We start from the raw sequence: 24739 nt of genomic DNA, 5'->3' as shown, positions 1-24739 counted from the left end.
GAACATATCCGCGTCGGTACTTCAGTGTCTGTATTGGGTGATTAAGGTGCAAAACTTTAATGTATGAAACGTATCCATGATATAATCAATATTTGTCAGTCGTATTCGACCTTCAGGATCACAGAATGAAACACCGATGACAATAAATGCCATTATTATAAAAACTTAATTGAATAAAAGGTAATAATCAGAATGCGCGTTCACATGTGGCTTTATTTAAATGTTTGAGCGTGAAAACCATGACTCCGGGATGTTAGAATTACCTGCTAGTGACGTCATTACATGATGACGTAAAAGAACCGCTGAATCGGTTTTGGAACCGGTTCATGGAAACGAACTGTCCATCACTCATAAACTGGCAATTAACCCTATAAACAAGAAAATGATATATATATATATATATATATATATATATATATATATATATATATATATATATATATATATATATATATATATATAAAAAAAAACTACGTTCGTTTGTTATTGTCACCGCGCGTGCACGCGCCTGAGTGGCGCAGCGCGTGTCCGAATTCCAAGCGGGGCGCGTTCACGGCAGCATCAGACTGCTCTCGCGCTTCTGGTCTGCTGCAGGTAAGAACATGTAGACGTGTATACAACCACGTATTTTGTTTAAAAGAATGGCTTACGGACACTTTAATTGACGAGGAGATATCTGAGTTTGTATAAGTGTTAAAATGCGGGATTATTTATTGTTGTTGTTTATCCTTTAGTTTACGTTGCTAATCTGACAGCTAGTCATGCAGACTGTCATGTAATCTGTATTAAACTGACTCAAAATCACTGAAAATGTGGAGAAAAAGTCTAAGAACATCTTCCAAACGCTCTTCTGAACCTGCTTTTTACATTGCACATTTAAACATTCGTTTATTTAAGAGCTAATTTGGCTAGTTGTGTTAGCATCAGATTTAAATAATGCGCGAATAAATGTGTCTTCTGCATCCACGTGAGAATCATCAGATCTGAATGATCAGGACGGGTTGTTGTGTTTTATTTTGGGACTGGGGCTTTGTTCAGGGTCAAAACACGAGAGGCATGTGTTTGTTGACACCATTGTCATTGACCTTACGCTCACTTAGTTGAAATAAATGAAGATTTTTGCCAAGAATAATGAAAGAAAAATGAGAACATGTGCAAGTTTTAGATGTGGTACATCTGTGAAACATGACAGAACATTCAGTTCTTTAGTTAAGACTAAACACACACACACACACACACACACACACACACACACACATACATACATAAATAAACATACCATGTTTTTATATCATTGTGGGGACTCTCCATAGACTTCCATGCATTTTATGGATTTTATACAGATCTAACAATAATTTCTATCCCCTAACCAACCATAACCCTACCCCTAAACCTAACCCTCACAGAAACCTTTTTGCATTTTTACATTTTCAAAAAAAAAAAAAAAATAGTTTAATAAGCCATTTCCCTATTGGGGACCACTGGCTGGGCCCCACAAGGTAGGTTTTCTCTGGTTTTACTATCCTTGTGGGGACATTTGGCCCCCACAGTGTAGTATAAACATGGTTACACATGTACACACACACACACACACAAACTCACATACACATACATACATACACACAAATACACAACACACTCAAAACAGCACACACACACACACAAAACACACATGGTTACACATACACACACACACACACATACATAAATACATACATACACACAAAATACACAACACACTCAAAACACCACACACATGGTTACACATACACACACACACTACACACACACACACACACACATACATACATTCACACAAAATACACAATACACTCAAAACACCACACACACACAAAACACACAATACACAACACAGACAAACACACACACACACATACATACACACAAAACACACACACAAAATACACAACACACACATACATACATACACCCAAAACACACACAATACACAACACACTAAAAAACACACACACAGACAAACACACACACTTACATACACACAAAACACACACACACACAGTTTAAATCGTTGCAGATTATTTACGTGTACATCAGCAAAACCTTTACAGAACATCGAGTTCTTTAGTTAAACACACCCACCAACACACCCACCCAAACACACCAGTTTATAAAGTTTCAGATCTTTACCAAGAACATACAGGGACACAGACATAATATCAAATACTGTTTGGTTCAGAAAAGAGCACGTGGAACGACTGTTTCACACCGGACACGTAAGTAGAGCATTGGCAAAACTGCAAATTGCATGTAAGCCACAAACTTTTAACTATAACCTGCTTAAAGGAATATTTTAAGTTAAGCTCAATCAACAGCATTTGTGGCATAATGTTGACTACCACAAAAATACATTTTGTCTAGCCCCTTCTTTAAAAAAAGCAAAAATGGAGGTTACAGTGAGGCACTCACAATGGAAGTGAATGGGGCCAATCCGAAACACCGTGTCCTAACCAGCAATGCTGCGACATGCGATAAAAGGTATCTTTTCCATGTTAATCAGAGTTTTTGTCCTAACCAGCCGCGACGAGCGACAGCAACGGGGCTTTCTATTTTTGGAATGGTTTCCATTTCTGCGACGTCGTGCTAGACAGTGCAGCCAACAAATGAGTCTAAAATTATTCTAATTGCAGTATATTAAAGCTGGCATCTCATTAGCTGGTTCAGAATAACTTAAATTTTGACTGAGGGTGTCACACACACACACCAGTTCACGTGGAGATAGGCGACGTAACAACAGGAGTACCGCATGAACAATCGTAACAATTTATATGTAACTTTTCCTTGTGTATGTGTGTGATTGTGTATTTATCCCCTCGGGATAAATACAAGCGTTACGGCGCTTCACTGAGAAAATGAGTTGCGTTCAGTAAACATACTGTTCCGTCTGCGATTGCTCTGTTTTCTACATTTTATTGTCAATAATCCTCATTTTAGTGTATGAATATCGCGGTGTTGCGTCGTGTCTGGAGTGGACCAGCAGATAGCTTGTCGCTGGAAACGTATCGCGTCGCGTCTGTTTAGGACGAGGTGTAAACATTAAAATACTCTAGGCACAACGTAAACAGTATGTGTTTTAACATGATTTTAGTGTGAAAATATCACTTACTAGCCTTTTCTGTGTAAAGTTATATCCAATTTTACAACTTTGTTGCAATGACGACTTAATGGTGTAAACCATAAATCCCTAAAACGACCATAAAAGTTACAATTTAAACAACTTTACAGCTCAAATAATACATACATTTTAACAGAAGAATTAGTGTAAGTGCTTTATTTTTCTGCCTTTAAACCCTCCAAAAATTGGCCCCATTCACTTCCATTGTAAGTGCCTCGCTGTAACCTCAATTCTTGCTTCGAAAATTTCTACATTTTTTTTTTGTGGTAATCATCATTGTGCAGGGATGCAAACTACTCAACTTTCAGCTGAAGTCACCATTTTTTAAGCTAATTTTCCCAAATTGTTTGGCAGAATTTTGAATTGAAGGTTACTTTTAAGGGTTGCTTAAATACTTGGAAAAAAAAGCTTTAAAAAAATACAATTTGTGTTAAATACAACACAAATGAACTGAAAAGATAAATCTGGAACACCTGCTATGACTTTCTCACCTTTTTCGCCTGAGCTTAACTTGTATTGAACGTGGAATATTCCTTTAAATTGCCTGGATTCGTTCAGTTTTCATGAATAGAAAGTGTTTTTGTGCACCTGTCGCTGCGTGTGGAACTTGCATCAAGCCCAACAGATGTTTTGTTTCAAACAATGGGTGAGTAGTTTGCTCCAGTATTTCATTTTGCTTCATAAAAGGCTATATTGCAAAAGATCATATGGTTAAATAGGTTTGCAGAGCATTTTCTGCTGAGTTAAGCACGCATAATAAAACTTGGATTCATTAAATGGTTAATAGTACTCACACTAGTATGTGTGGACACCCCCTTTTATTTAGCGGGTTTGACTATTTCAGTTATTTCTTTGAGGACTCGTCTTAATGCTACTCTTTACAATGACATTCTAGAGAATTGTGTGCTTTCAACCTTGTTGCAGCAGATTTGGGAGTGCACTTTCTCTTCAAGCATGACTGTGCACCAAGCGAGGTCAATATAAAAATGTTTTTCTAACTCTGGTGTGCACTTGAACTGAACACCCTTGGGATAAATTGAAAAGGTGACTGTGAGCCAGACCACATTGCCCAATGTCAGTGCATGACCTCATTGATGCTCTTGTTTCTGAAAGATCCCCACATTCATGTTCCAACATAGAATGGAAAGACTTCCCCCGTGCAAACTGAGAAAGCAGCAAAGGTAGGGATGGATGCCTTTGCTTTTGAAATTAATAATCAGCAAGTGCATTGAGGTCAGACCCTGTCGTTGAGTAATGGGGCCTGGGTCGCTGTTAGCATTCTAGTTCATTCCAAAAGTCTGGGCATTAGTGGGTTGGTCAGATAAGTCAGGCATTCAACAAGGTGCAGACTTACAATACTAAGACTAATGTAAGAATACCGGCAATGGGCCTAACTAATGCTGTTAATTCGAAGGGTTAGATCATTTCTTTACTACTCTTATGATAAAAGGGTTTTGGTTTTATGGAAAGTGGTCGACCAATACAGGTTTTTGGCAGATACTGCTACCGATATCTAAAAAGCAGGGAGACCATTAGACAATATAATGCCAAGCCAACTCAAAGTCATTTTCATTTGTATAGCACTTTTCACAGTACACATTGTACACAAGGCAGCTTTACAATGAATTAAACATTATAATTCTGAGAGTGTCATGAATGCTTCCGTATGAGCTCTCGGTCAAAATAGTATACTTTAGACCAAGCACGAGATGGAACAGCACGCGGAAAAACAAAGTAAACCCTAGCATAAGTGGAACGACCACTTCTGTTAATAGGACTTCTGGGATCATTACTCCTGCTTCATGCATATTAATCACTTTAGATATGATTTAGTTAAAACAAAGCGTCTTATCCTGAACTGTTGAGGCAGTTCATTTGGTCTTGCAGTGGTTAGTCGGACCCAACTCCAAAGTAAATGCTGTTCATTCAACTGTGTTTTCTCTATAGCTCACAGGCAGTCATGATCTCTGAAGCAGCCACCATGGCTGGGATCACTACTCACAAGATCAGCAAACACATCACCTTCTTAGTAAATGACGTCACAGGGACTCCGGACTCCACTATTCCACCTGGTCAACCTAAACCTCTGTTACTATTGATGCCATGGCTGGGCTCCAGACCACAGGCCATTGCAAAGTATTGTGATATTTACTTCCGCACTGGCTTTGACGTGCTTGTTGTGGAAAGTGAGGTGAGCCAATTCCTGTGGCCTCGCTGGGGGCTGGAGTATGGTGGCCATTTGCTGGAGTTATTAGAGAGTGAGCGCTTCTGTCAGCGCCCCCTGCTGGTCCATGCCTTCTCCATAGGGGGATACACATTCTGTCAGGTGCTCATTCATGTGGCTAAGAACACCCAGCGCTATCAAGGCCTGACAAACAGGATCAGAGGTCAAATCTACGACAGCTTGGTCATGGGTTCAGTGGAGCAAATGGCTGTCGGTATGTAGAGAGAACTTCTGTTTTGCACTGGTTATATATAGAGGTGGGCGCTATGACCAAAATCTTAAATCACAGTTTGAGCAATTAAACATTATTGTAACAGTATTTTTGTTATAAAGTTGCCACATTGTTCAGCAGTTGTAAAGAACTAAACTCTGCTTCATGTTACACCCCTCGTCTTGACTTGTTGGGGACACGTCCCATTCTAGATTTTTACATTACTCCATGTTTCTTCGCCACTCTCGCGTTAATACCATAAAGCGGTCCAGCCCAAATACATCTACGGTGGTATTAATGGTAGGCCATGCTATATACCATCATACCGCCTAGCCCATACACTGTCCCTGTGCTGTAACCCCATTTCCCTTCTTTGTAGTTTAATACACGTGTGTAGCCGCGTGTATCCTGTACAGCAGATTTCATAGTTAATACTTGACATGTACTGCCAAATTACAGTTGAGTTGAAATCGATCTGTCTAGATGTCTGTCTTTTGTGGACACCATTCATCCATCCATCTATCCATCCATCCATTGATCCATCTATCCATCCATCCATCTATTCGTCCATACATCCATCTGTCCAATAATAAAAAAATCTGTACTTACAAACAACTAGAGATAAACATACATTCATGGGGAATTATTTTAATATGCTAACTGCTCTGCTTAAATAGACTATCTGTACAAAAACATGTAGGTTGCTGTGATTGTGGTAATAATTGGTCGTGTTGAATCGTTACATCTAAGCTACTTTAAAAGAAAGAAATAGTCATGAATATTGGTGAATGTGCTACAGTAACTTTACCGGAAAACCTCTTTAAAAAACACTTTGTTGATCCGAACAGTGATAACAAAATCTCGGGGTAATGTTTGATTCATGAACCTCTTCAGGCGTGAGTTCTTAAGGCGTGGTCACATTTACCTTAGCACAGCGAAATTCCGCAGGCGATGAGGGCATGGGTGAACGTTGAGCGTGTGTGAAACTAGCAAAAAACTAATTGTGGATCAGACTCCCTTTTTTTTTTTTTATGCTACACTTAATGCTCTATTGCAACTCTCTGCTAAAACAATATCCTTGTCCATTGTGAATATTCAGTGTAGCTGCATACCAAGCATCAAGGCCTAATTACCATTCAAACTTAAGGATCTTTTTAAACTGACCAAGTATTCAAACGACACAAGACCTAAATATTATTCAGACTTCAAGACTTTTTTTTCAATGTTCAGATAAGGCTTTGTCAAGTCAGTATTAAAAGTTTAGTCTTGATATACATTCCTTTTTTTAATAGTTTTAATAATTTTGGGTGGGGTGCTGTTTTTTAATTTTCACCTAGGCTTGAGTAAAACCATGTTCCCTCGGTTGGAAGGTCTCGTGAGGAGGGCCAGCCTTCTATACTTCCGTGCCTTTAAGCACCAGACAGTCGACTATTTCAACGCAGGGATCGATGTGTTCTGGAACACTCCTTTGACAGCGCCTGCTCTTTTCTTTTTCTCTGAGAATGATGCACTGTGCGACTGCCAGACCATGGAGAAGATGGTGGAGTTTTGGAGGAATCAAGGTTTAACTGTGGAGAGCAAGAAATGGAAGAAGTCTATTCATGCAGGTCATCTGCGTACCCACCCTCAGGAATACATGTCCACACTGGAGAACTTCGTGCAGGCCCTCAACATGGTGCCTCTGAAGGCCAAAATGTGAACGTGGGATTCTGAGTCACTCGATTAATTTAAGGAATAGCTCACCCAAAAAACATTTACTCGCCCTATAATGTCGCTTCAAACCTGTATGACTTTGTCAAATCTTCAGATGTCTTGAATAGTGAATAGTGACTCTGGGCTATCAGTCTCCAAAAATGAAGAAAAAACAAACAAACACCATAAACCTCATTAAAAGTCTTCTGAAACCATACAGTCAAAACAGAAATTACATTTTTGGGTGAACTATCCCTTTAAACATCAAATTAGCCAGAAGTGCCTGGTTTTATTGCTAAATATATATTAGTATTTTATGTAATTTGATCAAATGGTTATAGATCAGATGGCCTTAGATTTGCAATATTGAACTGTTTCTCAACCCACTCCAGCCTGTCCAAATATTTGCAATAACCACATGCAATCATTTTCATCCAAATATTCATATATCCTGTCTACAAGAGGAGTCTGAATTTCTGAAGACCATAGCACTGTTATGTGAATGTTGAATAATTGATACAGTCTGTGGATATTTTAACCTTTTGGTTTATTGCACTACAATGCAAAGGAGCTGCTGACATGTTTTTTAAAGGTCAGAACTCCTTTTGGAATAAATTATTTTGTATTAGATGTTTGTGGTAAACACTTGAGAAACTGTTAAAAAAATAAGACCCATCCATAATGAATCATCAATTATATGACATGACTTTTAGCACCTATTAACTTGAATACACTAGAGTAATTTATGTTTATCTCAAAAGGAATGTTGGCAGTACCCCTGACCACTCATTCCGTGGTAAAGATTACTTCACTTGACATTGTTTCTAAATATAGAAACAAGTATACAGTATATACAAGTCAACAACAAAACTCTTTTCAACACAGTCATGGAAAATCTATGCACTTTTTTCTTGTTCTGGTTCGAACATATTTGGAAAAAATAAAGGAAGTTTAAGTTTAAAAAAACAACATATTTTTGTTGTTGCATTTATTTATTTTTTTTGCAAAGGAATAAAGCCGATTAAATAAATCCTTCTGATTAATTTGATTTTGTCCTATGACAATGACTTCATAAATTCATGTTACATCTAGGAAAAGGGTTGTATCTGGTGAAATAAAGGATTTTAGGAAGAAGTCTTAAGGAAATCATACGAAATACATTAAGTTATACAATGTTACTGGTTATAGATGTCTTGTTTGTCAAGTAGATTGCATTTTACTAATTGCAAGTTTATGAAATTGTAGTAATTTTCCTAATTGGATTCCATGTAGAAACCAGAAAACAACAAATGAAGTGCATCACTGGTGACTTGTGTTACCAGGTGCTTTATCAAGGAGTGGGCAAAGTGTCGGCGCTATTTGAGATTTTAAAGCTATTTACTTTAACTCTGTGTGTATCACCTCAAATGAACAGATCGTTCAAGAATTGCAAGGATGCTCTGTGGATACTGCAATGCTTATTTGATTTGGCTGCACACTTTGAGTCTTGTGAAGGTACAGAGGGCAAAGAAAGTACATTAAATACCTCTGACTGGTCTAGCTCTGGTGTGTTTTTGCACGCAAAATAATAAGACCATCCCTGAAAATGTCTCAGGACCACATATAGAACAGACAGTACAACAGGTGTAGTATGTAAAAGTTCAATGCACATATCAGTTGTTTACTGCCATCTGCTGGTCTAAAACAAGATAAAGTGCTCATACTCAAGGTCAGCTAAATTATACTTGATCTTAAAAGTAGTAAAAGTTATCAAAGCTATATTGCCGTGTTGTGTATAATTTACAAGATTATTTTGAGAATGATACACAAAAATATTGTCAAGTCATTTTTATTTGTATAGCGCTTTTCACAACACCCTTCTGCAGCTATACAGAAAATCATGCATGTATGTAAAATCATTGCATGTAGATTAGGCAGTAAAGTGTGCGTGTGGTCTGGGCTGTAACACTTCATTCATAGGGAAGTGAGAGTATTTGTGTTACTATTTTGGGATCAAACCCATGCTGCCTGTGATTTGTGCTTGTTTTGATAGGATGGTTCACCCAAAAATGAAAATTCTCTCATCATTTACAACTTTTGTCCTCCAGGGGGCGCATGGCGGCTCAAAAAGCTGCATTCTTAACAGTACCCGCCCACTTTTACAAGTATAGAACCCATAGCTATATAAGATTTTTTTGAAGGATATATGAGGTGTTTTTTTTTTTTTTTTCATACAATGCAAGTCCAAAATTTTAAACTCCAAAAAGAACATAATGGCAGCGTAAAGGTAATCCATATGACTCGAGTGGTTTTATCCATGTTTTCTGAAGTGATACGATTGTTTTGGGTGAAATACAAAGCAAAAATGTTTTCTAGCAAAAAGCCCAGCTCTTGTCTGCACGCTTAAGAGAGAAGCTTGTTCATGAGTTTTTTTGGTGTCCCTGTAACCAGTCCTACTCAAACCGTTCCGAGCAGGATTCAAACCAGGGTCTCCAACATGGGAGGCAGGCACGCTAATGAGGAGGCTAAAGCCTCTAGTGTCAGTCGCTAATGCACCTCTTGAGGCCAGGGGAGTGAGGTTTACACACTGCACAGCTACTTACTGTTACACTCACCCCCCAAACCTCACTCCCTACGGGTCACGGCACCACTGTAACCAGTCCTGCTTGACCTGCTCCAAGCGGGATTCAAACCGGGGTCTCCAGCATGGGAGGCGGGCACGCTAATGTAACCGGTCCTACTCAACCCAGGACTCAAATCAGCATCTCCGGCATGGGAGGGAGGCAGGCATGCTAACAAGGAGGCTAAAGGCTACAGCCCCTTGCATTAGTCACTAGTGCGCCTAAGCGGAGTGAGGTTTACACACTGCACAGCTACCTACTAGCTGGCTACCATTACACCCCCTCAAAAAAAAAAAAAAAAAAAAAAAATAGATTTAAAAATATATTTATTTAACATGATACCCCTGTCATACATATTTCAAACAATCTTAGTTTGTGTTCAGCAGAAGAAAGAAAGTCATGTAAGTTTGAGACAGCATGAGGGTGAGTAAATGATGATAGAATCGTCATTTGTTGTTTGGTTAAACTATTTAATTATGCTGAAAATGTATGGAATTTTTACTTCCGGAACCAGATTGTTCCGCTCTATTTAGTTCAATTTTTTGTCTTCAGGGAGATATTTGTAAACATATAATATTAAATAATAATAATAATAAACACATATAAAATCGTTTAAGTCTTCTGAATTCAATACCTGGTATCCGACAATCAAGTTGACTCTGATTGGTCATTCCTGACCAGCGTTGAGAAAAGTAACAGTGCATGTTACAACAATGTTTTCCTGTCTAGGTTATAAATTAATGACACCGGATAAGTGACTCTAAGAAACTTTAAAATACATTAAATTGAAAATACAACGTTAACAGTCTATAGGTGGAGAGTTTGCAAAAATGATAAATAAGACCCACCGTACCTGACCTATTAGAGATATCGTCTGGTCCACTAAGCCCCGCCCATTTAAAGCTCGACTGCTTTATCCGTTGCCGCTCCACCCGCTCATTATTCTACTCTTGTGATTAAACCTGTTACAGGTGGTCAGCAAGTTGCAAAGCGATCAAAATGAAACCGGTTCACTCCACCGGCAACATGATACAATTGTTTCTTGTGTTATTTTCCACAGTAAACAAGCACAATCTCATGACTATCTCCAGCTACAATGTTTCCCTGTGTGTTCCACTGGGACAGATACAATGTAACAATATAATCGCCTCTTTTTGCGCTTGTGCTGCTTCGGCCAGAGGCATTATATCTCTCGAGGAATGAGAAAGCCCTGCCATGAGTGCATGAGACTGGGGCAGGGTTTAGAGATTAGCCGCTCATGATGACCACAAACCCTCAGTCAGTCCCATCAGCAACAACATGGATGATTTCAGGACGCGCACCACAGATAACAGAGCACTGTTCGGAGAGACTTCAACGCGGGTGAGATAATAATAATAATATCTGTTTTTTCTATTCAATTATAGAGAGCTGTTACACACAGTTTTGGGTTCTGTAGTGGTGCAGAAACATGAAAGTTAAAATGATTTTAATTACTGTTTGTCTGGTGTTGACTCAATAAGGTAGGGGATATAAACCAAAATTAAAAGGGATAATTTAGTACACTGGGTTGTACTGTTGTGTAGTGAAATGCTTTGAACCTGGGAATAGGTAAAGATTGCTTGTCAAAAATTCATTGCATTTTATTTTTTCCCCCAATGTCAAATTTTGTTTTACTTTCAGGACAGAATTGTTAACCTTGCTGTTGGTGGGGTTACATCTCTGCTTGTCTTAGTGAGTATTGGCCACTAACTTTAGTACCAACACACACACACACACACACACACACACACACACACACACACTCAAAATATATTTTAGCCATTTTATTCTAAATGTGCAATTTTATACAGAATTAATAACAAATATTTAGTTATTTTTATTTTATTTTGTAAAAAATTACTCCATTAAATTGTATGGAATTTTTTGGGGGAAAATAGCCATATGTGTGTGTGTGTATATATATATATATATATAGGTAATTTTCTACAATTTTACAATTTGGTGATTTATGGCCTAAATACAAGTCATGGTATTTATAATAATTATTTTAAAACTGATTAAAATTTTTATTATAATTATATATAATTTTTTACAATATTTAAAAATAATAAACCTTTGATAGACCAAAAATGCTTTGGGCCTTAAAGTCATATTTTAAATAATTGAAATAATTGTAATTTATTGCACTAGTGTCATTTACTCATGCCCCCAGAGCTGCATCTTAAACATCTTTGGTAAAAAATAAAAATTAGGGTTAAATAATAATTCTCATTCAATTGACATAACCATTTTTATACAATTAAAGGAATATTCCGGGTTCGAGTAAAGCTCAGTTGACAGCATTTGTGGCATAATGTTGATTACCACAAAAATGAATTTAGATTAGTTTCTTCTTTTCTTTAAAAACAACAGAAATTAAGGTTACAGTGAGGCACTTACAATGGAAGTCAATGGGGCCCATTTTTGGAGGGTTTAAAGGCAGAAGTGTGAAGCTTATAATTTTGCAAAAGCACGTACATTAATTTGAGCAGTAAAGTTGTTTAAATCATCGTTTTTACAGTCGTTTTAGGGTTTTAGTGTTTACGGTGTTATAAAATTGGATATACACTGATTAGCTGCAACATTAAACCACTGACAGGTGAAGTGAATAATATTTATTGTCTCATTACAGTGGCACATGTGAAGGGGTGGGATATTAGTATGAGTATTGGGCAGCAAGTGAACAGTCAGTTCTTGAATTTCGTGTGTCAGAAGCAGGAAAAATGGGCAAGCGTAAGGATCGGAGCGACTTTGACAAGGGCCAGATTGTGATGGCTAGATGACTGGGTCAGAGCATCTCCAAAACGGCAGGTCTTGTGGGGTGTTCCCGGTATGTAGTGGTTAGTACCTACCAAAAGTTGTCCAAGGAAGGACAACCGGTGAACCAGCGACAGGGTCATGGGCACCCAAGGCTCACTGATGCGTGTGGGGAGCGAAGGCTAGCCCATCTGGTCCGATCCCACAGAAGAGCTACTGTAGCACAAACTGCTAAAAAACGTAATGCTGGCCATGATAGAAAGGTGTCAGAACACACAGTGCATCGCAGCTTGCTGACCCCTGCCCACCGCCGAAAGTGCCTACCAATGGGCACGTGAGCATCTGAACTGGACCATGTAGCATGTAGCAATAGAAGAAGGTGGCCCGGTCTGATGAATCACATTTTGTTTTAGGTCATGTGGACGGCCGGGTGCGTGTGCGTCGTTTACCTGGGGAAGAGATGGCAGCAGGATGCACTATGGAAAGAAGGCAGGTCGGCGGAGGCAGCGTGATGCTCTGGGCAATGTTCTTCTGGGAAACCTTGGGTCCTGGCATTCATGTGGATGCTACTTTGACATGTACCACCTACCTAAACATCATTGCAGACCAGGTACACCCCTTCATGTCAACGATATTCCCTGATGGCAGTGGCCTCTTTCAGCAGGATAATGAGCCCTGCCATACTGCACACAATGTTCAGGAATGGTTTGAGCATCATGATGAAGAGTTCAAGGTGTTGCCCTGGCCTCCAAATTCCCCAGATCTCAATCCGATTGAGCATCTATGGGATGTGCTGGACCAACAAGTCCGATCCATGGAGGCCCCACCTCGCAACTTACAGGACTTAAAGGATCTGCTGCTAATTCTATGGTGCCAGATAACACCGGACACCTTCAGGGGTCTTGTGGAGTCCATGCCTCGACGGGTCAGAACTGTTTTAGCAGCACAAGGGGGACCTACACAGTATTAGGCAGGTGGTATTAAAGTAGTGGCTGATCGGTGTAACTTTACACAGAAAAAGTTGGAATGATTTTATAACACACGTTAACATGCATATTGTGTCTGTCCTTTTGAAACAGTGAGTTTTGGCCCCCATTCGCTTCCATTGCAAGTGCCTCACTATAACCCTGAGTTTTGCTTTTTTGAAAGAAAAGGAAGGACGAGTTGAAATGATTTTTTGTGGTAATGCCACAAATGCTGTTGATTGAGCTTAACTTGTATTGAAGCCAGAATATTCCTTTAAGTGTCTAGAATTACATTTTCTCAATAGCATGTGTTCTTTTGTGGTAAATGTGTCATTTTAACACAAATAGTGGAGGTTTTTGTGTGTCACTTGACCATAACCCTGTTATGATACTGTGACCTTTAACTGAAGATCTTTAAGAAATAATGATGTCACACATTGGAGATGGACACAAGCCATTCAGGAAAATACTGTTGGAGTTATTTGAAGTGTGTAACCCTTCTGTTTTATCTGTTACAGCTGCAGACTGAGTTCTTTAGGTCTTTACACAAGTTACTGTAGTTTGAAATAGTTGTATTCTGTCTCTGTCTTTCTAGGTAACTGTCATCAGTTCTTTTGTCTTCCCTATACCAACTCCCACAGCACTGAATATCTTCTTTGTGGTCTGCATCATCATGATCTGTTCTTCTGTACTGGTGCTGGTAAGCGCCGTTTCCCCCAAAATTTGATACTTTAATTCAGTCCTTGATAGTTACCGTCATGTTCTCTCTCTCTCTCTTAAACTCTCATTAATTAACAAAATCTTTATTTATTAAGAAATAATTTATATTTTGGTCTAATTATGAAAGTTAAGCATAAATGGAGTTTTCAGCAGTGCTACATGTCCTGTTGGTTCTTTAAAGCGTATGTTTTTGCTTTTAATAGCCTAAAATCCTGTTTAGACATACCATTTTTGTAAGTCATCCATGCATACTTGATTTAGTGTACCTCTGTTTTGCAGATATTCTGGTATCGTCAAGGAGATCTGGATCCCAAGTTCCGTGGTCTTATTTATTATTCCATAGGTTGCATTATCATCCTCTGTCTGTGTGCCAATCTATACTTCCATGACGTTGGCAGATGACAGTGATTTGGACTCAGGACCATGCACCTTCTCAATTCTGTCTGCAGAAAAGTTGGAAAATTATGAATACAGCAGCAATAAAATGCAATTTAGCAGTTTTTTCTGAGATGTGTGCACAGGCACTCAAATACTGTGCAGGTTTGAATCTGTCAGTATGTGTTTTGGACAAAGTACCTTTTGTGCATTTTTGATGTCAAAGCTGGTCTTATGATAATAAGTGTATGGTATCGATAGTTAGATCCATGTATCGTGATATATCGTGATATTTTCAGAGCAGTCAGAGATGCTTCTATGAGGCATGAAAGAGACAAACTGATCCTTCAGGATTCACGGTTTCTGTCACGGACATGCTGGACCTCTCTCACGAGTTTGGATCTTGGGCCAGGCAAAAATATAGATTTTCTATTTAATCTCATTTGTACGATCCCAATGTTGATTCTTAAAATGCCAAGATCGCTCTTTCTTTCTATCCGCAATCCCCAACATTCAGATGTGCGTAAATACATCCATATGCGGGTGGGGGGGTCTGTGTGGGTGCCTCGTGCCGCCCCCCGCAAGATGCCGCCCTGGGCGACTGCCCATGCCTAAATCCGCCACTGCATAGAAGTTCAGCACCGATATCTTTTCAGTGTGTGCTGAGAGTAAAAGTTTTGACACTTTCTGCGTAATGTGAGTCCAAAGACTTGATCCAAGCAAACCATTTGTTGTTTAATAATGTCTCTTTTAATGTCCTTTCTGTTCTCTACAGTCAGTTATTTATCAAAAACAACCACAGAAACATTTAATTCTAAACACACATAGCATGGACACTATAAAGAAGCCATTCGACCAAACAAACTGATGTCAAAGTTGCTGCCACAGGTCTTAAAGAGACAGTACCATTTTAGCACTTGTTCTACATATCTAAGTAAATACTTGTAAATAGTACAAATTAGGCATTTAAACAACAAACAAGTAACAATATACTGTATATATGCAATATAATATATGCAGTTTCAATACACCATATTTATTGATGTAATACATGGACTACATTTTTATGTCACCAAAATGATGAAAAACTAATGATAAAATATATCACCTGTATAATTCAGCATTAGCTGAAAGAGAATTTCTTTCATACTGTGTGCAAGCAAAATGGACATTATAACTGAACTATACCCAAATGAATTTAAATTAAAAGCGAAATCGAATCATGATGTATCGCGATATATCGTATCGTGACGTGCATCACAATACGTATCATATCGTGAGGTGGCTGTCAATAACCCGCCCTAATATCAATATAGTAAACCCTATTTTTTTAAATGCAACTAATTTGATTACATATGCTGTGAACATAACTTAAACGGATAGTTCACCCAAAAAAGAAACATTTCTCATCATTTACTCACCTTCATGCCATCCCGGATGTGTATGATTTTCTTTCTTCTGCTGAACACAAATGAAGATTTGTAAAAGAATATTTCAGCTCTGTAGGTCCATACAATGCAAGTGAATGGAGACCTTTCAAGGTCACTCCAGTGCTTTAATATACTGTATGTCTTCTGAAGCGATGCAATTACTTTGGGTGAGAAACAGATCAATATTTCAATCTTTTTTTGAATATAGATCTCCACTTTCACTTTCAGAATGTGAAAGTGGAGATTTATATTAAAAAGGGTCTTTAAATATTGATCCATTTCTCACCCACACTGATCATATCTCTTCTAACGACATGGATTAAACCACTGGAGTCGTATGGATTACTTTTATGTTACTTTTATGTGATTTTTGGACCTTCAAAGTTCTGGTCACCATTCACTTGCATTGTATGGACCTACAGAGCTGAGATACTCTTCTAAAAATCTTTGTTTTCTGAAGAAGAAAGGAAGTCAAACACATCTGGGATTTTATGAGGGTGAGTAAATGATGAAAGAACTGTCATTTTTAGGTGAACTATCCCTTTAAGATAAAGGTCAGAATTGTGTCAAAACCATGACATCTACCATGATGACTATATTGCATATATGTAAAAGGACTTTGAAAAACCCCAGTGAGCCTTCAGACTTTTTGGGAATTTCAACATCAAAGTCTTATGTAAAATAATAAAAGAATAATAATAATAATAATAATAATAATAATATATATATAATTTATTTATTTATTTTGGTGCTGTGATTGGTCATTTCCAAATTTTTCACCACTTACCCTACAATGTACCTTAAATATGTAATCTTAATTGGCAACTGCCATCTGGTGGTGATCAAGGACAACTGCAAACCCTGCAAACATGTTTGCACATGCCTCGCCATACTCTATTGTAATATAATTATATTTCAGGCAAGGGCGTGGCCAGGAAATTACTTTTGGGTGGGCCCCAATAAAAATGTATGGGCCAATTTTTCGCCCCAATTTTTATTTTTTTATTTTCTTAAAAGAGAAGAGGCACATTCAAACAGTTTCAGAAATCAGAATTAATGCATATTTTTTAATATATATATCTGAATAACCTCTAATATTCTGGGTGAGCCTGGGTCTAATTTAGGTGGGGCCAGGCCCACCCCGGCCCATCCATGGGTACGCCACTGGTTTAAGGATGGTTCCCCAGTCATGATGTTTAAGGCAGGAACGTTTTGACGTTTTGAGCTAGCGTAGGGAAGTCTGATTCCTTTCAGCAAATCGCTTCGTTCAATTAAACCGATTCAAAGAACGATTCACAGAACCGAGTCCTCACTTGAAAGTGTTCACCGAAGTCCTCGCGCAGCATTTCACGTTTCATTTTTGTTGCTTTTACCACTATTTCCACTATTAGGTTACACAGATTGTGTCAAATTTTGTTTATTGCTCCAACATTACTGTTTACAACACTGTTAACAACAACAGTGTTGCCAGTTTTATGCTAATTATTCCAATTTTGTGTTCCAGTTTCACAGTTTTACTCCAAAACAAAGTCATCCCTTACAGTTGTGTGATCTAGCAAAGCCTTGCGAATCGGTTCGATCGAGTCGTTCAAAAGAGATCGGTTTAAAACATCACTAGTATTTCGTGACGTCATTGCGATGGATCGTGCAATGCAAACCCTCGTCCGTCACCTCGGGGATGTTATTGTGCATTTCACTCTGCACGCGCCCGCTGTGTCTGCTGCTGAAGTGCGTCAGTGCAACGAGGTGAGAGAGCGTTTATTTATTGTGTTTATTGTGTTTATTGTGTTTTATGGGGTGATTCAGTTAATGCATCTGTTTGTGCATCTGTGTCTGTGACTCTCTCTGGTTACCTTGCATGCATTTATTTATTAGGCTACTTTGGGATCAACCTCTTAACTGTCACGTGCAGCAATATGTTGTGTCAAATTGTTGTCACACCTTATAAATAAACAAAGTAACAGGTGCATCAGTGTAGATATAACCAACGAGTGCCAAGCTGTTTATATATTTTTGGAAAATGGTTTTAGTTTAGATGAAATGTCTTCCAGCAGAGTTTTTGAAATAAGTTTTTTTTTTTTTTTTAATTTTATTTTTTTTTAAGTATTTGAAGTGAAAGCAGTTCCATGTAGCCTTCAGAGACCCAAGCATGGAAATTGATGATATATTTTCCTTTTTCCCTTCTTGATCATGTTTCTAGGTAACCACTGATTTTTTTAAAAAAAAGCTAGATTTTATGTTATTTATTTTTTTATGTAAAAGTTTTTTTTGTGGTGAATATTGTGTGACTTCAGGAAACAATGGCATCCTGTGGGAAAATTGAATTTTTTGTTTAAGCACATTTTGCTGTAACATTCAATATGTAATTTTACCCCCACCAAAACTGTTATTGTTATACAGATCAGTGTTGGATACTATTGTGTACCATATAGTCTATTGTTTAACTGCTGTAAATAAACATTGCAATTCTGCTCTGAACACAAAATGTAGATGCTTAATATTCCAGTTTATTTCTAACACAATATCTTGGCCATTGGTATCCCACTTCCCTTAATATAGAGGAGTTATTCATAATAATTTGCTCTGTTTCTATACTCTAAACTGTCTGTTTGGTTTGGATACGGAGCATTGAGTTTTAGTGCATTTGTTGAGACAAGCTGTTGCTTCCCAAATGGTAAAAATTACTTGGTTTGGTCGATGTGCTGTTGACAGCAAGGCCAACTATCTTGCATTTTTGCTATACTAAATAAACGTTTACCTAGGTTCATTTCTGTTTGTGCGTCAACAATGTAGAATGCCACCTATACAATTTCTTCAGCTCTTTGTCCATGTGCTTACTTGCTTATTGATTGTGTAACTTGCATGCTTTTTGTGTGAGTATATAGATTTTTGGGACGTTCATCCCCTCTAAAAGAAACATTATTTTTCAGCTATGAAAATGAGGTGTTTTTCACCTGCTGCCAGGGTGTTTTTATCTCTAGTGTTCTCCTGAATACGTTTCCAGTGGAGTGTGAAGCTGTGTTTATCACAGAGATGAAGGTCCACCCTGTGTGCCCATCTCAAGAGCCTGGTGATATGATGCTAATAATAGCCTCCTTGAAACCGCTTTTACTGAGAGCTCAGCTCCTCCTCTGACTTCTGTGCGCTCAGTGACCGCATGGAAAAACGGGGATGATAAACTTACTTTTAAGTGAGCTGTCTTACATTGCATAGTCATCATTGGCACCTTAATACTTTAAACTTCTAACCCAGCTGTTTAGATCATAGAGGTGAGCTGATGCTGTTGGGATAGTTCTAGTGATTTGGATGGTAACTTGTGGGACTTTACTTTTCTGAGCCGTGTGAAGGGTCGAGTCTCTGCCCAGCAGTCTGTTGACCCGCAGGCCATTCTTGGATTTATTATCAGTTTCCGCCTGATGTCTGCCTTTCCTTCCCACTCACTCAGTGTTGCTGGAGAGATGTTGTATTAAAAGTGATTCAATGCATCTTGGCCAGTCGATATGGTCACATTTAGGAAAATCAATGAATCTGTAATGAGCACTTTTGCAGCTGCTTTATTGTTAAAGTGATTGTTCATCTAAAAATGAAAATTCTGTAATCCTTTACTCACTCTCATGTTGTTCCAAACCTGTATGACTTTGCAGTGTTGGGGAGTAGCTAACTAAAAGTAGTGACGCTACTAACCTAAAGGTGCTGTAAGCGATTTTTTTTTTTATTTTATTTTTTATTTTATTTTTTAATGGAAAGGTATGCAAAACAATTTCCCACTTCCTTATATTACTGAAATAAGTGTCGTAAGATATCTCACCTGTCTCTGCGACAGCTCTAGACTCTGTAAACAGCAAATAAAAATTTGTCCGGGAGCCGCGGACAATGACGCTTTCGACCCGTCAATCATTTTGCGCGTTCTCATAATGTTGTAGTTGCAGCGAATTTTTGAGGCTTACTGACATTTTTATGCCATATTGTTCATAACAGTTGTCAGTTGAGGGCGCTGTTTTGCTGCTGTTGTTTTTGACATGCGTTTCTGTTCAATGTTGGTCTCAATAAAGCTCATTTGTTATCTTTGGAGTGTGGTGTTTTGAAAGAGGGGGTGTGGCTAATTCAACAGCACAGTCACGTGGAAGTAGAACGGCTGAAATCGCTTACAGCACCTTTAAGTGTATTTTTCAGTAGCATATCAGTAGCTCAGCTTTTTACAATAGTGCAGCTTTTAACAAGCTATGTTTTACAGCAAGTAGCCCTTTAGCGTCACAAAACGCCACATTTGTCACATTGTATTGTGAACGCCGCAATGGAGCAGAGGGAGCAATCAAACACACCTAAACCATCCTCTCTCCCATATAGTGCTGGGAAATCTGAATCATTTAAGTGAATCGGTTCCTTCATGAACTGATTAAAGAGCACCTATTATGGTTTTTCAAATATTACCTTTCATGTAGTGTGTTATATAGCTGTTTGTGAATGTAAAAAAGTCTGCAAAGTTTCAAAAATCAAAGTGCACGACAAATGGAGTTATTGACTCCCAAAAGAAAGAACCGATTCTGAACACCTGAAACGAGTCGTTAGTAATTCCAGACTTACTTCCTGTACTAATTTGGTAACAAAAAACCCACCTCTGGTCGTCATTGGCTGCTCGTGAACGGCTTTGACTCGCCCTCAAACACTACACTAAGTGGTAGACCAATCGCAACAGACTGGGACATCTGACCAATCTGAGCAGAGCAGACTAAACTAAAGGCGGTCCAACGAAGTATTAGAGTATGCAATTTTTTATTTATTTTTTGGCCAAGAGGTGTATATTCAGTTCACCTGCTGGACAAGTTGAGTGACAGTATTATCATGTAGACAGTCTGAGGGGTGATTAGAAAGAATCGAGTGTTAAAAATGGTGTAACGGTTAAAACATAATCATTTGGAACGATATTAATTATATGCCACTGTCATACATTACTTAAACAGTACATAATGCACACTCATAATGACTGTTAAAACAAATGTTTGACTGTATCTTATTGCCATCTATTTGTGTTATATTTGCTCAGAACCCTGCATCTGCTCCAAGAGTGCAAGCAATAATACACAAATCTCACTCAACAAAACCCCTCTTCAGTTCGACCCATTATTAGATATTTTAATACTGCTACCGACTATTAAAAAAAGCACAGGAATAACGATTTTGTTTTTTGTATTCAAAGGTACACAGTGTGCACTGCAAGTCACAGCAATAGTTGGAATAAATTATGAAGACAATCCACATAAGATCAGATAATCTTTAAAGGGGATGCAAGGCAGTGATGCAGCAATATCAATTACATGTTAAGAGAACCCATATGAGATTTGTTTTTTCTTCAGTTTTTATGGCATTTGATGCAAATGAAATACACAACCTGACTGCTGGTTCAGGATTTCTTCCTCGAGTTACCTCAGCGTTTAATGTTGTTGGTCAAAACAGCTTTCTGTGCTTTAGCACCACCAGTTGCATTGGTTCTGGTAATTGCAACGGTTTCTGAAACATGATCTAAAGCTTATATATTATTGGTCAGGTCTTTTCCTCGCTGGGCGAAGAAAAAAACAATCAACACACTCACCGTAAAAAAAAAAGCTTTGCATTGTTTCCGTGAGTAACAAATAAAATAGCTTTACTCAACTAAAGCTTGCTGTTACAACTCAATGCATTGGGTGGTGGTGTGGAAAGAGTATGGTTTTTAAAGGAATACTTGTTCAATTTCATCCCAAAAAATAAAAAAGTTATTTTTTTTTTTTTTAGTATGGTAGCTTGTAGTATAGCTAACTTGTTTTTTTGTTTTTTTAACAGTAGCTTGACTGTAGTTTAACTACTCTACATTATGAGTAGCTTATAGCTTGGGAACCTGCAGTTTCAAAGCAGTCTCACCAACACTGTCCTCTGTGGAATTCAAAAGGAGATGTTAGGCCGAATGTTAGCCTCACGCCCCATTCACTCGCATTGCATCTTTTTTTCCATAGAATGAAAGTGAGTGTTGACTGAGTCTCCTCTTATGTTCCATAGAAGAAAAATAGTTACACGGGTTTGGAACAATATGGGTGTGAGTAAAAGATGACAGAATTTTCATTTTTGGTGAACAGCCCTTTAATAAATGTCTCTGGTCTTATTATATGGTAGTGTGCTATTCTGAACAAACCAGAGTTATCTTGATTTCCTTTAAACCCATCTTCCTGAGTTTTCATTTCATTTCATGTGTCTGGAGGGGAAAGAGTGAGGCCACAGCAGCCTAAAGACACATGCATGACTCATTGATTTATTAGAGCCCTCTATTGTGATCTTCTTTTATTGTTCTTTGTATTAAATCCTTGTGCTTTACTGTTTTACAGTCAAACTTGGTCACCTACATGGTCCTTGTAAAATTTTGTTTTTGCAGGCAGACTACTACTTTCAGTACACAGAGTGTGACAGCACAGGATCCAGATGGAGGGTGGCTATTCCTCTGAACCCTGGAGAGTGTACAGGACTACCAGACCCTGTGCAGGGCACCGACTGCAGTACGTTCATATTGTGTGTTAGACAAAGAGGAAATTTGTTTAACGGAAGAGTTTTATCTGAGCGGCTTGGGGTATTTGGGAAATGAAAAGATGTCTCTGGCTGTTCATGTATTTCTTTGCCCATGCATACAAGTGATTCTCAAAACATGTGCTTCTGAACAGCGTCTTTGTCACTCACCCCTTATCAGCTCAGAGGAATTTCCTATTGGACAGAAAATGTGTTTGAAGGCCTATGAGTAATTAATCCCAAAACATCACCCACTCACTCCAATCCTATTTCTCCCCCCCCCAACATTTCAACACCTTATATCATATTTTATCATATAATTAGAGAGGAGACCAGGGCTAGTTGTCATACTTTTTACTCCTGTAAATATTTCTCATGGTATGTTTATTTAAAAAAACAAAAAACAAACAAAAAAAAAACATTATTCTGCATAGCCACATACCTTGAAGTCTTGGCTACAAAACAGCTTTTGAACATTTTAACCTTTTTTCACTCTGTAACAAAAAAGATACAGTTAATTGAACACACGTTGACCCTATAGCGGGGCATAGTGTCACACTATGTGGGGTATAAATATGCCTTCAGAATATGATGATCTTCGGTGTGAACTCCTTTTGCCCCTACTTCTCCATCAGGTTTCTCATGTGAGGTAGGGGAGTTTCTCGAGATGTCGGCTCAGGATTGCACTCACTGTGCGGCCGGCACCTACTCCCTGGGCAGCGGATTGCGTTTTGATGAATGGGACGACATCCCGCCCGGATTCAGTAACCTAGCAACAAACCCTGATAACTCACCCATTGGACAGAATGTGTCCACCTGCAGCAGGCGAGTGACGTCATAGTATAGTAGACATCATATAATATTTTATGTTTTATTGGAAATTTCAGAAATCGGTGTGAGTTTGAATCTCATTACTACATAAGAACAGGATCTGAAAACCCCATTCTTGTGTATGATATTTAAAGGACATTGAAAGTCGATACTTGGTACTGTTCTAAATTAATTTCTTTAGATTTCACTATCTTTGTAGGGGTCAAAGCACCGAAGGTGAATGCATATTTTTGGCCATAGCCCAAATTCACTTATTGACCTATATCTTCTGCAGGCAAAGTCAAAAACGTATGAAACTTGGGGAACTTTGAAGTAAAGTCATTTTGAGGATGCGTGCCAAATTTTGTGCAGTTCTGCCCATAGGAGGCGCTACAACTAAAAACCAAGTATAACTCTGCTTCAGTTTAATCAAGGAAATTGCAGAAATACAAATACATCTCATTTTGGTACATCTTTAAAGGTGTTGATAATGATTAATTCTTCCCATTTTTTTCTGGTAATAAATAAGTATGCACACATGGATTCGCACACATCTGCATACACAAAGACTTGTATGCATGTGCATCCGGAGACATGGAACAGGACTAGTCGTAAACCATTAATTGATTTTTATTCCTAGAATGCTAAAAGCTTTAGTTACTAAAATGTACTTGTATTACTACAGCCGTTCTTTATAGTGTGACGAGACTTGATTGTATCTGTGTTTGAATGTGTTCCTTGTGTCTTTAGTGCAAAGTGGACTGCACAGGGATCGTATCTGGAGTCCAACAGGGATGAGTGTGTCGTATCTCTTGTCTACACTGTACACTTAAAAAAAAATGGGCTCAGTGTCTTTTGAATACCAGTATATGGACAACAGCATCTTCTTCGAGTTTTATGTGAGTTTGAATCTCATTACAACAAAAGAACAGGATCTTGAAACCCTATTCTTGTGTATGATATTTAAAGGACGTCGAAAACTGATACTTCAAACTGTACCAATTAAATTTTTATATACTAACTTTGCAGGGGTCAAAGCACCAATGCAGAATGCATTGGCCATGTTCCAAATTCACATATCGACCTGTATCTTCTGAACGCAAAGTCCGAGCTTAATGAAACTTGGGAAACTTCGGAATAAAGACATTTTTAGGATGTGTGCCAAATTTCGTCCAATTCTGTCCATAGGAGGCGCAACAAATAAACACCAATTATAACTTTGCAACAGTTTGGTCGAGGAAGTTGGAATTTG

At 38.3% G+C, this 24739-nt stretch overlaps 1 protein-coding gene and 2 pseudogenes across 2 annotated transcripts; all 3 read left to right on the top strand.

The window, feature by feature from the left end:
- Positions 1-520: 520 nt before the first annotated feature.
- On the top strand, positions 521-9384 carry LOC127456418 (uncharacterized). Of its 2 annotated transcripts, XM_051724899.1 has the most exons (3): positions 521-594; positions 5102-5592; positions 6927-9384. In XM_051724899.1, the coding sequence occupies exons 2-3, from the start codon at positions 5115-5117 to the stop codon at positions 7286-7288; spliced, it is 840 nt and encodes a 279-aa protein (XP_051580859.1). In that variant the 5' UTR covers positions 521-594; positions 5102-5114; the 3' UTR covers positions 7289-9384. The 2 variants fall into 2 exon arrangements, with proteins under 2 accessions (XP_051580859.1, XP_051580857.1); XM_051724897.1 differs by lacking the exon at positions 521-594 and having other exon boundaries at positions 622-5592.
- Positions 9385-11139: 1755 nt separating this feature from the next.
- LOC127456125 (transmembrane protein 243-like) lies at positions 11140-15720 on the top strand (annotated as a pseudogene).
- A 1839-nt stretch (positions 15721-17559) lies between these two features.
- Positions 17560-24739, top strand: part of LOC127456221 (endosome/lysosome-associated apoptosis and autophagy regulator family member 2-like) — a 37963-nt pseudogene continuing 30783 nt past the window's right edge.

The sequence above is a fragment of the Myxocyprinus asiaticus genome, chromosome 18 (genome assembly GCF_019703515.2).
Source record: "Myxocyprinus asiaticus isolate MX2 ecotype Aquarium Trade chromosome 18, UBuf_Myxa_2, whole genome shotgun sequence".
Lineage (NCBI taxonomy): Eukaryota > Metazoa > Chordata > Actinopteri > Cypriniformes > Catostomidae > Myxocyprinus > Myxocyprinus asiaticus.
This window is presented reverse-complemented; position numbering and strand designations above follow the sequence as displayed.